The 15,397-nt window shown below is 39.8% G+C and overlaps 1 protein-coding gene across 4 annotated transcripts in view; it reads right to left on the bottom strand.

The window, feature by feature from the left end:
• TMEM245 (transmembrane protein 245) overlaps positions 1 to 15,397 on the bottom strand; it is a 106,096-nt gene that overhangs the window by 7,349 nt on the left and 83,350 nt on the right. For all 4 annotated transcript variants that reach the window (XM_015117134.3, XM_077968369.1, XM_077968370.1 and 1 more), the window contains 2 exons: positions 14,266 to 14,440; positions 11,384 to 11,578 (listed from right to left, as the gene is read on the bottom strand). In XM_015117134.3, the coding sequence (XP_014972620.1) occupies positions 11,384 to 11,578; positions 14,266 to 14,440 (370 nt within the window). The remainder of the gene's footprint in view (positions 1 to 11,383; positions 11,579 to 14,265; positions 14,441 to 15,397) is intronic.

Genomic DNA, 15,397 nt, shown 5'->3' with positions numbered 1-15,397 from the left:
GGTAGAACTGCTTGAGCCAGGAGCTCAAGACCAGCCTGGGCAACAGTGAGACATCTCTACAAAAAAAAAAATTTAAAAATTAGCCAGGCATAGTGGCACATGCCTATAGTCCCATCCACTTGGGAGGCTAAGGTGGGAGGATCACCTGAGCCCAAGAGGTTGAAGCTGCAGTGAGTCTAGGTCATGCCACTCCAGTCCACCCTGGGCAACAAAATGAGACCCTGCACCACCACCACCATCCCCCACAAAAAAAAAAAAGAAGGAAGGAAGGGAGGGAGGGAGGGAAGAAGGAATAAAATGAAGTACAATATAAAGTAAGTGTTCCATAAACTTAAGAAACAGCTCACAGTAGTAGAAACTAAAGATAACAAAAAGCTTTCATTAGGTACAATCACCTAAAAACTTACAAAACAAACAATCTGAACTTCAAATGTAATTCCACAATCATGCCCCCTCCCTTACTCCTTTTCTCTCCTGACTCTCAATTCATACAAATATTTAGGAGGCCCACAGGCAAGGCAGAGTTCAATTAAAGACTAACCTTGCAGCACTCAATGAAGAAAATACTTCAGTGTTAAGAGGGGAACAGGTAAAATGTCACAGAAAAGAAATTACCTTCAAGGATGTTCACTTATCTCAAGGCTCTTTCTTGAGATGGTGCCCTAAGCCGCTGGATCTCTGAAGCACACCTCTACTAGCACAGCTCTACTTTGAAAAACTGTGAGTCTCCTGGCTATGGATCCTGAGGCTTTGAGAGGGTTTATGTGTGACAAGAATACACCAACCATTTTTAAAGATGCTGGCTGATCTAATAATTGAAATGAATTTTCTTTTCTTAAAGATTTTTATGTTCTGAAAACAAGTCCGAAAGTGAAGATTTGTATACACACATGTATGTTTATATGCATTAATATCTATTTATCTATCTATCTATAACCAGTGTTTCTCAATCTTGACATTGTTCTACATTATAAGATGTTGTGTAGCATCCCCAGCCTCTATCCAACTAGAATGACAATCAAAATGACTCCAGACATGAGAAAATGTCTGGGGAGAAAAAAAATCACCTTCACACTCCTGTCAGCACTATAGCTCTAGATAGCTATTTTTCAGTCTCACCCAAGTTTGTGTTTTTACATTTGTCTACAGGCCAAGCTGGCTGCTGTCTCAGACAATATGAATTTCAGGTAGCACTTAATTCTGAAAAGCCCTGGAAAATCTTTGCAAGCAATAGTCAAAAACTGGCTAATACTACACAGCATTTTCTAATACCCAACGGGGTTCTCTGACATCTTTTCAAATTTCTCAGATACCTACAATTTTATATCTATTAACTATTCATTTCCTCTAAATTATGAATGAAGATTTCTGCCTCAGGGCAAAGACACATTAAATAAGATTAAGGCTGTGGTTAGTCTAGTCACTGCTCTCTGTTGACAAGTAAGCTTAGCTGTAACCTTGAAATTCCTACCTACTATTAAATTTTGTCTCCAGGCCAAGAAAGCCTCCAAAATGACTCAGGAAAACAAAGAAAACCAACAACTTGAAGCAAGCTTAGAAATTAGTTACTAAGAGTCTTTCATCTCAATGTTCTCTCTAGGTATGTAGGGTATTAGGGTGATGGAGCGGGAGGTGTGTGTGTGTATAGAACCCTACTGAAGTAACACTGATCTTGAACAAATCTCTATCTCCAGGAAAACAGTATCTATAGTCTAGAGATGCAGAAATTATTTGGTTTTTGGCTTATTACAGAGGCACAGCTCTAACTAATAAGCAAAGTTCACAAAACTATAACTCTCTGTGTTAAAAATAAACACTGCATTGATACTATTTTCCGAAAATGTTTTAACATCCTACCTAAACCATTTAAATACAGTATTCTTTCACAAATTCTAAGGATTATTATGCTGCAAGGAATCATGGTTATAGAATTTCTCATCTAAGAATAAGCAATGCAGAACGGGACCACAGGTAACTGGGGGACTACAGGACTGTTAACATTTTACACCTCCTTTCAGAGCAACAGGGATTGTGCAGTGTAGTCTCTCACTATTCCTTGCTCTTTGAAAATATTTTGGGATCTGCTTGCCTCAAAGTTTCAATGAGATCTTTACAAATTCATTTCACCCCCTACCCTCTTCCCTCCATGTAAATGTTTAAATCTTTTATGATTTAACAACGGAAGACTTGTTGACTTCCAGCTTCCTAGACGTGCAGAATAAGTTATGGATGCCTGAAAGTTATAACTGACTAATTTAACTTACTTAGCTGGCTCCCCAGCACTGACTGTATATTTCCTACACCAGTGCCAGCATACAATCCTGTGACAGACCACATGCAACCACTATTATACATATCCCCTCCCTTCCAACAAATTTGGAATAAAGTTCTAAGGCTAGGGTTTACTATGTCCCATCCTCTTTTATCAGCCTCAAGGTTGTATTGAAAAATCCTTTTTATCTAATCTGCTTTTGGTTTCACTAATTCACAACTTCACTAAATCTTCATCTAGCACTTTCTATGCACCAAACACCACGTTACGAATAGCAAAACAGTGGTCAAGTTAGATATAGCTCCCACTTTCAAAAAGTTTACCAACTGATGGGAAAAAACAATGAATTAAACACACATCTATAAAACATGTATTAAGTTTCAACAGAAGTATAAGATACCACAGGGACACAACAAGGACTTCTTACCTAGTTCAGTTTCAGTAATATTTCTCACAAAAAGGGTACTTTGTATGACCATGATATTGGACTTGGCTGGGAGGGAAGTGGTATTCTTTACAGAGGGGACAACACTGCAAAGATGACACTGCCTTCTGGTAACTAAAACAAGTTTAATAAGGTTGAAAAATGAAATGCAAGGCACACAGCACAGAGATGAATCTGGAGAAGTGGACAGAAAAAAGGCATGAGAAGAGAAGTCTGACAGGACAAATTAATATGTCAGCTTTATCTTGAAGGCCACGGGAAGCCACTGTGGGAATTTTAAGCAGCAGCAGAGTAGAATATTTATGTTTCAGAAACATCAGAGAGAGGGTGCTATGAAGAACAGACTAGAGGGGGGCCAAACTCGAGGCAGGCACCAGTAAAGAGGCTGCTGAAGCAATCCTGGCAGTGGGTCACACCGCTGGGAGTAAAGAGGATGAACAGATTCAGGAAATTTTCAAGTAACAGAAAGTAAATCAAATGTATTCCCTTTCTAACCCCAGTTTACTCTCTTTTCTCAATCTTCTAAAGTGGAATGACAGACAGCAAGTGCACCCCAACTGAAATTCTTAGGGTTAGCGTAAAGATATGCAGAAGTGGGGATGGTTTATGGCGCGTATCTTTATGCCTCACTTTACAGAGACCCAGAGATGGGGTTTCACCACGTTGCTCAGGCTGGTCTTGAACTCCTGGACTCAAACGATCGCCTGCCTTGGGCTACCAAAGTGCTGGGATTACAGGCATAAGCCATTATGCCCAGCAGATACTCATTTTTTATTATACTTTGGGTATTTAGTTATGAAAGATATAAACCTCAGATTAAGAAAGCGAGTACAAAAACAGCCACAAGTTACTAAATCTTCCCTAGAGAAACATAAAGCTGAGTTCCTAAAGGACCACATTCCAGTTGTCACCTTCAACACTGTCAAGGTGTAACAGAGGGCAAAGGAAAACTATAATATGGAGAATAGCATCCCCCAAAGACTTCCTGGGATATACTCCTTACAGGATTTTCTGGGCTTTAATATTCACAGACTGCTGCTCAATTTTTAGTAGAAGTGAAAGAAGTCTATCAAAGCAAGTCTGATTATCCTGTCCAAAAATCAAGAAAGTACGCATGATTACAGGGATGTTTTTGCCTTTCCCTACCATCCCATCTCCCTAAACAAGCCCACTATTAATAGAGAACAAAGGAAGTGAAAGGTTCTGATTATTCAGTAGAGGCCAAAATAGTTGGCAGCCCAAAACTGTGCTGTATCCACTACATTCTCACTATCAACAGTGAGCAGCAGAGAAGGTCTTCCTTCCTACAATCTTTCCTTAGGAGAATGGGCATTCATCTGTGTGAAGATAGTAGTCCAACAAGTTTTTTTGCGGTATGGAATTAAGAGGTATGTCTGTTTAATAAAATGCAACCGTCTATCCTGTATTGTCACACTGTAACAATATACAAATTCCTAGAAAAAGCCAAGCCCTTTCAGAGCTGGTGCTTCTGTAGCTACTATTCCCTCACAGCCCATTCATTTCTTCCACTAGGAATTGAGCATTCTGAGTACAAAATACTGTTGACAGAGGTTGACATCAGTAATTAAAACAGACTTGGCCCTGGCAGTAACAGCAACTATAGTCAAGTTGGGATGGGGGAGAGAGAAAAATAATCAAGTATATAAATGAAAACTGTACTCCAAAAAAAATAAGTACAAGGTACAAACTATAAACACATTAAACTGGCAAGGAGGCCATAACCTAATCTTGGGGGTAGGAAACGCTTCTCTGATGAACTGACATTCGAACTGAGATCTGAATAGTTAGGAGTTCCTTAAGAAGGAAAGATGGGGGGATTATCCAGATGAAGGATTATCCACATAGAGAAACCAGCAAGCACAAAGGCCCAGAGTTTCAATGGCACCTAGTGTATCTGAGGCCTGATGGAAAGCCAGTGTGGCTGCACCATGGACAGCAAAGGCCATGAAAGAAAACAAAAAAGAACTAAGAGGCAAAAGCAACAAATACTAAGAAGGTGGAAAGCGGGTGGGACTGCTATGATCTGGCATATGTGATAGAGTTTGGCTGTCTGTCCCATGCAAATCTCATGTTAAAATGTGATCCCTAATGTTGAAGGTGAGGCCTAGTGGGAGGTGTCTGCGCCATGGGAGCAGATCCCTCATTAATGGCTTGGTGCCCTCCCCCCAATAATGATAAATGAGTTTTTGCTCTATTCCTTCAGGTAAAAGCAGTTTGTTTAGAACAGCCTGTCATCTCTCTTGCTTCCTCTCTCTCCGTGTGACACACCTGCTTCCCCTTTGCCTTCCACCATGACTGGAAGTTTCCTGGGGCCTCACCAGAAGCAGGTGCTGGCAGTATACTTCTTGTACAGTCTGAAGAGCCATGAGCCAAAATAAACTTATTTTCTTTACATAAATTTTCTAGCCTCAGGAATTCCTTTATAGCAATGAAAAACAGACTAACACAAGACCCTAAAAAGCTGAATCTTAAACCAGTAGTGAGAAAGGCCAGGAAACATTTTGATTTATTCGGAGAAATCCCCCAGGCTTAGGAACTGGTGACATCAAGTAACTCTGGAAGTAGAGTCGGAGGTGGGGGAAAACACAGGACTGCTCTACAGTTTCCTTAAAGAGCAGTAAGACAACACCCTCTGATAGCCTCACCCCACCTCCCACCCAGCCAAGCAGCTGACTCCACCCTCTCCCCTCCTTGGCAGAAAACTAGAGGTTTTTCCCCTCCGGAGGTTAAAAAAAAAAAAAAAAAAAAAGTCTCTGAACTAGTGCACAACAGGCAGAAATGAGAGTGGGCATCCATCCCAACACTGGGAGATTAAGTGGATGTTTACATCTTGAAGGCTGTCCAGACCCTTTCCTCCTCCTGGCTCCCGGGAGGCTGGCAGCCAGGCTTTTAGTCTCTAGCCAGATTAGAAGCTCTTTCTTTGAGGACTACACGAGCCCAAAAAGGGGACCAAAATCACTGACATTAAGGGCTGGACAAAGCAGTGGCCCTGCCACATTATATTATGGTAACACATATCATAATCCACCACAGCTTCTGAGTCTCTTTTCTTTTTGGGACAGAGTCTCGCTCTGTCACCCAGGCTGGAGTACAGTGGCACAATCTCGGCTCACTGCAACCTCTGCTTCCCAGATTCAAATGATTCTCCTGCCTCAGCTTCCCGAGTAGTGGGGACTACAGGTGCATGCCACCATGCCTGACTAATTTTGTATTTTTAGTAGAGACGGGGTTTCACCATGTTGGCCAGGCTGGTCTTGAACTCCTGACCTCAGGTGACTCACCCACTGTGGCCTCCCGAAGTGCTGGGATTACAGGCGTGAGCCACTGCGCCCGGCCATATCTCATTCTTAACATGAGCCAACAGCCAAACATCTTCAATACCCGATATTGTGGTTCTGTTAATACAGGTTAGTGTCCCTTATCTGAAATGCTTGGGAACAGAAGTGATTCACATCTTTTTTGCATTTGGGAATATTTACATTATACTAACCCCAAATCCAAGAATCCAAAATCAAAAATGCTGGCCGAGTGCAGTGGCTCATGCCTGTAATCCCAGCACTTTGGGAGGTTGAGGAGGGCAGATCACCTGAGGTCAGGAGTTGGAGACCAGCCTGGCCAACATGGCGAAACCCTGTTTCTACTAAAAATACAAAAATTAGCCAGGCGTTGTGGCATGCACCTGTAAGTCCCCGCTACTCAGGAAGCTGAGGCAGGAGAATCATTTGAATCTGGGAGGCAGAGGTTGCAGTGAGCCGAGATCGTGCCACTGCACTCCAGCCTGGGTGACAGAGTGAGACTCTGTCTCAAAAAAAAAAAAAAAAAAATCCAAAATGCTCCAACAAACACTTCCTTTGAGTATCATGTTGGCATTCAAAAAGTTTCTGATTCTGTAGAGTTTCCAACTTGGGATTTGGGATGCTCAACATGTATGGCAAAGGTGGATGGATTTTATAGATGTCATAAATGTCCCTCATTAGCTGACTTAAAAAAGAGAAATTATGCTGGGTGGGCTAGGTCTAATCAGGTGAGCTCTTCTTTTAAAAAGTCTAGGGGTCAGAGACTGAAGTTAGAAAAATACTCTCCTGCTGGCCTTAAAGAAGCAAAAACCCAGATTATCAGCTGCCTATGAAGAGAGGCAGCCTCTAGGAGCCATGAGTCTCAGTTACACAACTACAAAGAAATGAATTATGCCAACAACAGGACCGCTTGAAAGAGGACTCCAATCCACAGATGAAACCCCAACTGTGACTGCAGATTGTCAGGTCCTAAGCAGAGGAACCAACCAAGTTTTGCTTGAACTCCTGACCCATAGAAGCTGTGTCGTAAATGTATAGTAAGCTGCTAAACGTGTAATTTGTTACATGTCATACAAAACATAAACCTCTAGGCTAAAAAGGCACATTTTATTCTAAGGAAATAACACCTCAATAAAGGAGACTGAAAAACATGTGCAAGTAGAAATGGAAAGTGCTATAGTAAAGCTACAAGATAAAGTTGAAGAAATCACCCAGAAAATGGAGCCAAAAAGACACAAGTGAAAAAAGAAAGTATTTAAAATGTGAAATGCCCAGTCCATGAGGGTCAACGTCAAAATAAAATAAATTTCTGAAAGAAGAAAAGGAAATAATGAAACAACTCAAGAAAAATGTCAGAACACCAGAACATAAGTTTTCACTTTTAAAGGTCTTAGCAAGTGCCCATCAGGACAAAAAACACAGATAAACAAAAAGATCTTATATGTCTTCAAACAGTTAAATTAACAAGAATCAAGAATAAAAATTGCTTGACTTTTAACAACAATCCTAGAAGCTAGAAAACAATGAATAAAGAAATGTTAAAGAAAAAATGTCAAGCATAGAATTCTCTACATAGGAAAGCTATCGGATTAAGTATGACATTAGGAAAAGCTTTTTCAGACATGCATCGTCCCTCAAAATTTACCTCCTATGCATATTTTCCTGAAAATCTACAAGACGATGTGCTCCACCAAAAAGGAATAAATCAAGAAAGAAAATTATATAGGATATAAGAAATAAGGATTCCAACGCAAGGGAGAGTTGAGGGAATATCCAAGGTGATAGCTGAACAGCAAGCCAAAAGGACAGCACTCCAATGGGGCAGACCAAGATACTCAGGAGAGTCTTGTTCAGAAGACCAACTATGCCTGGTGCAACTGAACATACCAAGTGGAGAGGCGAGTGCCTGGTGCGGAGCTTGAGATGGGATTAGTTATAAGTACATGGAAAGCAAAGCAAATAAAAACCAGTATCTTTACTAACTCAAGAGAAAGCAAAAGTCGTAGGGGTAAAGAAATATTAGAATATATGACAAGGCTCAAATATGAATATAATTTAAAGTCATAATAATGTGAAACCTGAATACTGATCTAACCAGTATCACAGTTTGTTCCAGGGGAATGGGTAGTGAAAGCTAACTTCTAACCTTCCAAGTGGGAAGTTATTAGATGATGCCTATACATGACCAAATCAGAAATAAGCATGTCATTTCAAGATATGGAGGTAAATACCAAAATAATTAGGGTCAAAAAGTGGTTCCTCTTAGAAAAAGGAAGAGGGAGAAGGCAAAGCCCTTATTTTTCACTGAGTTTTGTAGAAATTTGACTCTTTAAACTACGTGCATGAGTAACTTTGAAAGACAAAGGCTATATACATGGGTCCTCACATTATCTTTTTCTACTCCGCCATACCACATAAGCATTTTGTACTTTTAGAAAGAGAGAGGGTTAAAAAGGTTTATTACCTCTAAAAGAATTCATTTAAGTTGCTTTTGTTTCGCCTTAAAAACTAACTCTTGCTTTAGTAACTTGAAATCATTAAGTTTTACTCAAAATAACAGCAAAATATTGATCAATTCTCTTTTTTCTTTGTGTTTGGCAAGCCCATGGAACACAGCCTCAAGTTAGCAAGTGCATTCTGTTGCTTTTGAGCACACTGGCATCTCAGGTACCTGAGCACTTGTCTTTAAGAGGCAAAGGCAGAAAAGGATATCATAGTGTCACCACTACCAAATTGGGAAGGCCCTTGTCAAAATCACCGAGGCATCTCTCCTTTTATTCTTTTGGAAAAACTGATTTTCCCCTGTCATCAAGTAAGGATCATGCATTGGCTAAAATGGCCCCCTAACCGGCTCTAACTCAGAGACTGTACTGCATTTGTCCCGAGTTAAAGGACCATGTCTCTTTTCACAAAATATAACACTGAAAACAAAATTAAACAGAATCATATGTTGTTAAAGAATTTTACATAAAAGCATAAAATATTTTCATTAAATGCATTGTCAGAAACAACTTGTCAATGACTCCTTGATTATACAAGAATATCCAGTGGCAGGAAAACTAGTGTTTTCCAATTGCAGATAACAAGGTAAATGCATATAGTTTATGGAAAGTTAAAAATCTTTTACTTTTTATTCTGAGACTGTCCTTCTTACTTTTTTGTTGTTAAAATGTAATTTCTGGCACACGACACAGAAAACTGTTTTTAAGTATCCACCTAAACTTAAAACCAGATGTATAACCAGACATTCCACTTTTAGGTATATGTCCAACTACAGTAAGTACTATGCGCATGTCCACCAAAAGACATGTACAAAAACGTTCACGGCAAAATAAGAATTTTTTTTTTAAAAAGAAAGTATAGCAACTTGAATTATAACAGACATAAACTGCAAACTACCCAAATATCTATTAGTCCTACAATGATTAAATGTGACTGCAATATATTCATGTAATGGAAGATTAGACAACAATGAAAGAATGACCCATGAACAGAGTAAAACATCCAACAACATGGATGAATCACACAGAGACACACTGTTGAGCAAAGAGGGCTGACTATATGAGTATGTACCTACCATATGATTTCTTTTACATGAAGTTCAGAAACAGGCAAAACTAATGAAAAGTGACTACAGTTAGAATATCAGCAGGCAGTGGGGTCTGAGAGGAGGCAGGGAGAAGCCTCCTAGAATAACAAAAATATTCTATATCTTGATATGGGTAGTGGTTACATGGGTGTGAGTATATGGAAAAATCAACCTGTCTATTTAGAGGTATATGTGGCTACTTAGATGTACATCCTCATCATATATAAATTATACCTAAAGAAATTTAAGAAAATTATAAGACAATTGGGAAAATCTTTCAAACATTATAATTTATTTTATGAAATGCTGGTGACAGCAGATAACAGCAATTGTTATTTTCATATTTGTACTTACAAAATAACACGTTGCAACTCTATATTGGCGTCCCAAATAATTTTTTCCCAACTTTGTATTTTAAAAATGTATAAACCTACACAAAATTGAAATGCTGGTACAATTAACAACCATATGTCCTTCATCTAGATTCACCAGTTGTTAATATTTTGCTACAGCCACTTCCTCTCTCCCTCTGTTTTGGCTGAACTGCTTGCAAATAAGTGGCAGACATCATGACCGGTCATCTTTAAAGGACATTCTTCTACAGAACAAAAGTGTCACTGGTTATGACTGGCTATCATTGTATCACTGGTTATCGAAGTATCATTATTAAACTGGTTAAACCAAATTTAACATTGATATATTATTTAACATATGGTCCACGTTCAAATTTCCCCAATTGTTTCAGAAATATTCTTTATAGATTCCTCCCATCCCCAATCCAGAAATCTATCCCAGACTCATGCCATGCATTTGGTTGTCCTATTTCTTTTCCTTTTTTTTTCTTTTCCTTTGAGACAGAGTCTCACTCTGTTGCCCAGGCTGGAATCCAATGGCATGATCTCGGCTCACTGCAACCTCCGCCTCCCAGGTTCAAGCGATTCTCCTGCCTCAGCCTCCCGAGTAGCTGGGATTACGGGTGCCTGCCACCACATCTGGCTAATTTTTTGGGTATTTTTAGTAGAGATGGGGTTTTACCATGTTGGCCAGGCTGCTCTCAAACTCCTGACCTCAGGTTATTTGCCCACCTCAGCCTCCCAAAATGCTGGGATTAGCGGTGTGAGCCACTGCATCTGGCCTGGTTGTCCTATTTCTTGAGTCTCTTTCAATCTGGTATACCATGTTCCACATGGTATTAAATTTTTTAACTTTATTTTTGGCTTTTCATGACATTAACAATTCTCAAACAATATAGGTTTTTTTTTTCTTTGAGTCTACAGACTCTCATTCTGTTGCCCAGGCTGGAGTCCAGTGGCACAACCTGGGCTCACTGCAGCCTCCGCCTCCTAGGATCAAGCAATTCTTCTGCCTCAGCCTCCCGAGCAGCTGGGATCACAGGCATGCGCCAACACACCCGGCTAATTTTTGTATTTTTAGTAGAGATGGGGTTTCGCCATGTTGGCCAGGCTGGTCTCGAACTCCTGACCTCAGGTGATCCACCCACCTTGGCCTCCCAAAGTGCTAGGATTACAGGTGTGAGCCACTGCTCCCTGCCCCAATATAGGTTTTAAATTTTCTTGGTATGTGAAACCCAAAACTCTGCCAACGATTTGTATTCACTTAGTGTCTTCTGCAACCTTTATCACAGCATTGGTACTCAAATACCTTTATCCTGACAAGTCTGGATGAAGCTACTTATCAAATACAGAGACAGGACAGCTCAATGTATAAACACAGCTTACGATTATTCTGCTTTAACTCACCGCTGAGTCTGAGCAGGCCATGGGGTCTGGTTTGGCGTGGGCACTGAATTCGTGGGACTCACTAGCATGGCACTATAGATATTGGAAGCAACCACAAGTATGCAGAGAAGAATAGGCCCGATGATTGCTCCTTCCAGGCCTAGGTAGTATGCTCCACCGGCCACTGCCAAGCCTGTCAGGTAAGGATGGCCACCTCTGGAATAAAGAGCATGACCTTTAACACACAAAAACTGGAGTAAATCTGAAATACATTTCTAATACAATGTTCATTCTTTAATACACTATGCTTTTTGGCATATTATCAGCTTTCTTTAGATCTTTCTTTAGATCACCTCGATGCATACAATGAACACTGACTGCAATAACATTGAGATGCAAGATTTTCTTTTTCCTATGGGTGACATCTGCCTCTTTTTATAGCTCCAGGAATGAAATAATAAAGTCAGCAATGTTAATAGATATTTTATACCCATTTCAGGTGCCTGCCTATGATGGGTTAATGTTGGCTTAGGACTGGTTAGGAGTCACCTGTTAAGTTTTCCTCCATCAAGGATAATTAAGTGAGCATATAATTCAGTTAATTATGCTTTTATACGACAACAACAACGACGATAGCATCCCTGTTACTCAAAGGTCAGACTTTTGGCAACCTCCTAAAATACAGTTTTTAACACAGGTAATGATAAAAGGCCTCCTGAGGAAAGTATCTGTCACAAAGCCCAAGATTTCTATTTCACAGGAGAATCACAAATGCCCTCCAGCTTATTACAGTATCACTTACAGAAGTGGAATGAAATAAAATAGAACACAGTAGCACAGCACATTGACAATGACAAGAAAGGACCACTGACATCAGAAGGACTGGGAAATAAGTCACATTCTGTTTGTTTCTAGTTTTAAACATAGATGAGAAGAACAATTCAGTGAAGGGCAAATAACTAAATATCCTGGAAGGATGTTCTATATTACAGTTAAATCAAAGTAAGACTTGTGGAGAACCAGTCTTCAGGAAACCAATGTATTATATTCATAATGTGTTTGTCTTTCTCATTCCAAAAAAATGATTTAGGGCAGTATTCAATGTTTGCTAAGTAAACTTCTTCCCTAAACAACACATTCAAGGAAAACTATCAAAAATGCTTAAAGCTTTTTTCCCCGTTCCGTCACCCAGGCTGGAGTGCAGTGCTGCAATCACGGCTTAATGCAGTCTCGACCTCCCAGGCTCAAATGACCTTCCCACCTCAGCCTCCTGAATAGCTGGGACTACAGGCATGTGCCACCACACCAAACTAATCTTTTTATTTTTGTGCAGAAGGGGTTTCACCATGTTTCCCAGGCTGGTCTTGAGCTCCTGGGCTCAAGTGATCCATCCACCTCGGCCTCTCAAAGTGATAGGATTACAGGCTTGAACCACTATGCCCAGCCTTAAAGCTTTAAAAAAAAAAAAAACGTGTGGGAGTTTATTAATAAAAGCTTAACCTACTAAAAACTAAAACAATTTATGCCAAACCTTTCATTTCCCAATGACAACGTTTAAAGACAGTATTTTAGGCCGGGCATCGTGGCTCACGCCTGTAATCCCAGCACTTTGGGAGGCCAAGGCAGGCAGATCACCTGAGGTCAGGAGTTCAAGATCAGCCTGACCAACATGGTGAAACCCCATCTCTACTAAAAATACAAAAATTAGCCAGGTGTGGTGGTGCACGCCTGTAATCCCAGCTACTCAGGAGGCTGAGGCAGGAGAATGGCTTGAACCTGGGAGGCAGAGGATGCAGTGAGGTGAGACTGCGCCACTGCACTCCAGCCTGGGTGACAGAGGGAGGCTTTGCCTAAAAAAAAAAAAAAAAAAAAAAAAAAAAAAAGACAGTATTTCTTTAATTCCAGCTGTAAACCTTAATATAAAATGTACAGCAAAGTTTAAAGAAATAAAAGCACTTAAGTATAAATCATACTTAGTCCTACTCAAATGTCAACTGTGACACACTAGTTAACCACACTATGACGTTCAGCCTTTTAATTTTCTCTCTCAAGTTTTAATATGACTGAGAACTGGCTTGATTTATTTAGTGCAATTTCTAAAAGAGATACCAAAACCTATGAAAACAGACATTTATTTATTGTATTATATGGCTAAAGTGTTGATTCTGACTTAGAGTTAATCTGTATTTATCACAGAACGATTCCAATTATACCTTTAGAGAGTTCTGCTTGCCAGAAATTAACTTGCTGAGATTTGGTTTCACATGGAAATCCTCAGACATATAATCTAACATCATTTTCTCCAAAACCAAAGAAGAGATAAATATAATCATTAACGGTTCACTGTACTTAAAATATTTGATGTACATCAGGTCATAATTCTTTTCTAGGTTAAATGTCACTAAATCAAGACAAAATTATTCACAATTTGGTTTTAACCCAGGACATCATATATTAATGATAAATAATACATATGTAATAATAAAATATTGGCAGGGCATGATGGTTCATTCCCATAATCCTAGTGCCTTGGGGAGTTCAAGGCAGGAGGATTGCTTGAGCCTAGGAGTTCAAGGTTCAAGGCTGCAATGAGCCATGACTGCACCCTGCATTCCAGCTGTCTGGGTGAGATACTGTCTCAAAAAAAAAAAAGTTGCTCTGGAACTTTCAGGCAACAACCACCAAAAAAAAAAAAACACCCCAAAATATCATGCCTTGTAAACAATATTATTTTAAATGAAAATTTCATTATATCAGTGGGAACACAAAAGGCTATTTCACTGAAAACTCCTACTACCAGTTCTTTTGTATACCCGAGAGGAAAAAATCCTCCTTTAAAAAAAAAACAACAGAAATGCCTGGAGGATTCACTAATAACTTAAGAAATTCTGTGGCTTACTTACCCTGATATGTCAGAGTAGATTGCAGTATCTACAAAGTATGTTGGCAAGAGATGAAAAATCAACAGTAAAATGGCCTTGCATCCTAACCCTTGTGTCAGCCACAGGTCGAGAACTGCAGGTACTGCTGCCCAGTATGTCCCCAAGAATGGCACTGCTCCAAGGATTGCTGCTAACGCTGAAAAAAGAGTAAAAGAAAAGCAACTTAACATCATCAGCAAAACACTAACAAAGCAAAAGAATCGAAGCCGTAGCTCCTCCTCCTCAACAATTTCCAACAAAACAAGTTAAATACTCACAAACTCAAATATTAGGGAAATGATATGCCCTATCTAACTGAATTTTCTAGCTAAGGCTCAGTATCTTAAAACGTGATACTAAAAATCTTTCCAAGTCTGTGTCTTATTTATGGATCTCTTCTTAAGCAATAGAATTTGAGGGTTCTGGAGTTGTTACTCTCAATCAATAGTTAATATACGGTCCTATAAATATACCTACAGAACATGTGTCAAAACTTATACTGAATCCAAAGCCCAATCAGAAATCACTTTCTAAACCTCAGCATATTCTTTACTTTGCTTCTTTCTAATAAAAATAAACAGAAAAAATCCTGAGATGAAGGACCCTGCTTCAAGGTCATTCCCGTTCAGAGCAGTTACGTTCAAGCGCTCTTCCTCCATCTGGCTTCTCTCCAGGTTAAGAGTAAAGCAGATGTACCTTCTAGTTCTGGTCCTACCAGAAGCCAGGTACGTGACCTTGGAAAACTGGTCTCTCATCTATATGAAAAGTCTACCACTCCACCTCACAAGGTGCTTGCAGGCCAGAGGGTAGGTTTGTGAACATCACAGTAGGGAAGAACGTGAATGAACTTGAAAATGTAGAAGGAAGCACAGACAAATGGGGAAGAGGGGGATAGTGGTAGAGGCCAATGTGGAAGGCAGAGATATTTAGGAAAACAAGCAGCCATAGAAATAAAGGAAGGAGAAGTAGACGAACCACCACAACATATCTTAAGAGGTATGGAGGCAGCTTATGTGCCCTCAGAAGCATTCATCTTGCCCTGGGATGTAATCCCTCATGGACAAAGCTATTTGACAACACATTGCTCCCTGCCAATCAGTTCAATTCAAACATT

The sequence above is a fragment of the Macaca mulatta genome, chromosome 15, assembly GCF_049350105.2.
Source record: "Macaca mulatta isolate MMU2019108-1 chromosome 15, T2T-MMU8v2.0, whole genome shotgun sequence".
Lineage (NCBI taxonomy): Eukaryota > Metazoa > Chordata > Mammalia > Primates > Cercopithecidae > Macaca > Macaca mulatta.
Note: the sequence above shows the minus strand (reverse complement) of the source record. Positions and strands in the feature narration are given on the sequence as shown.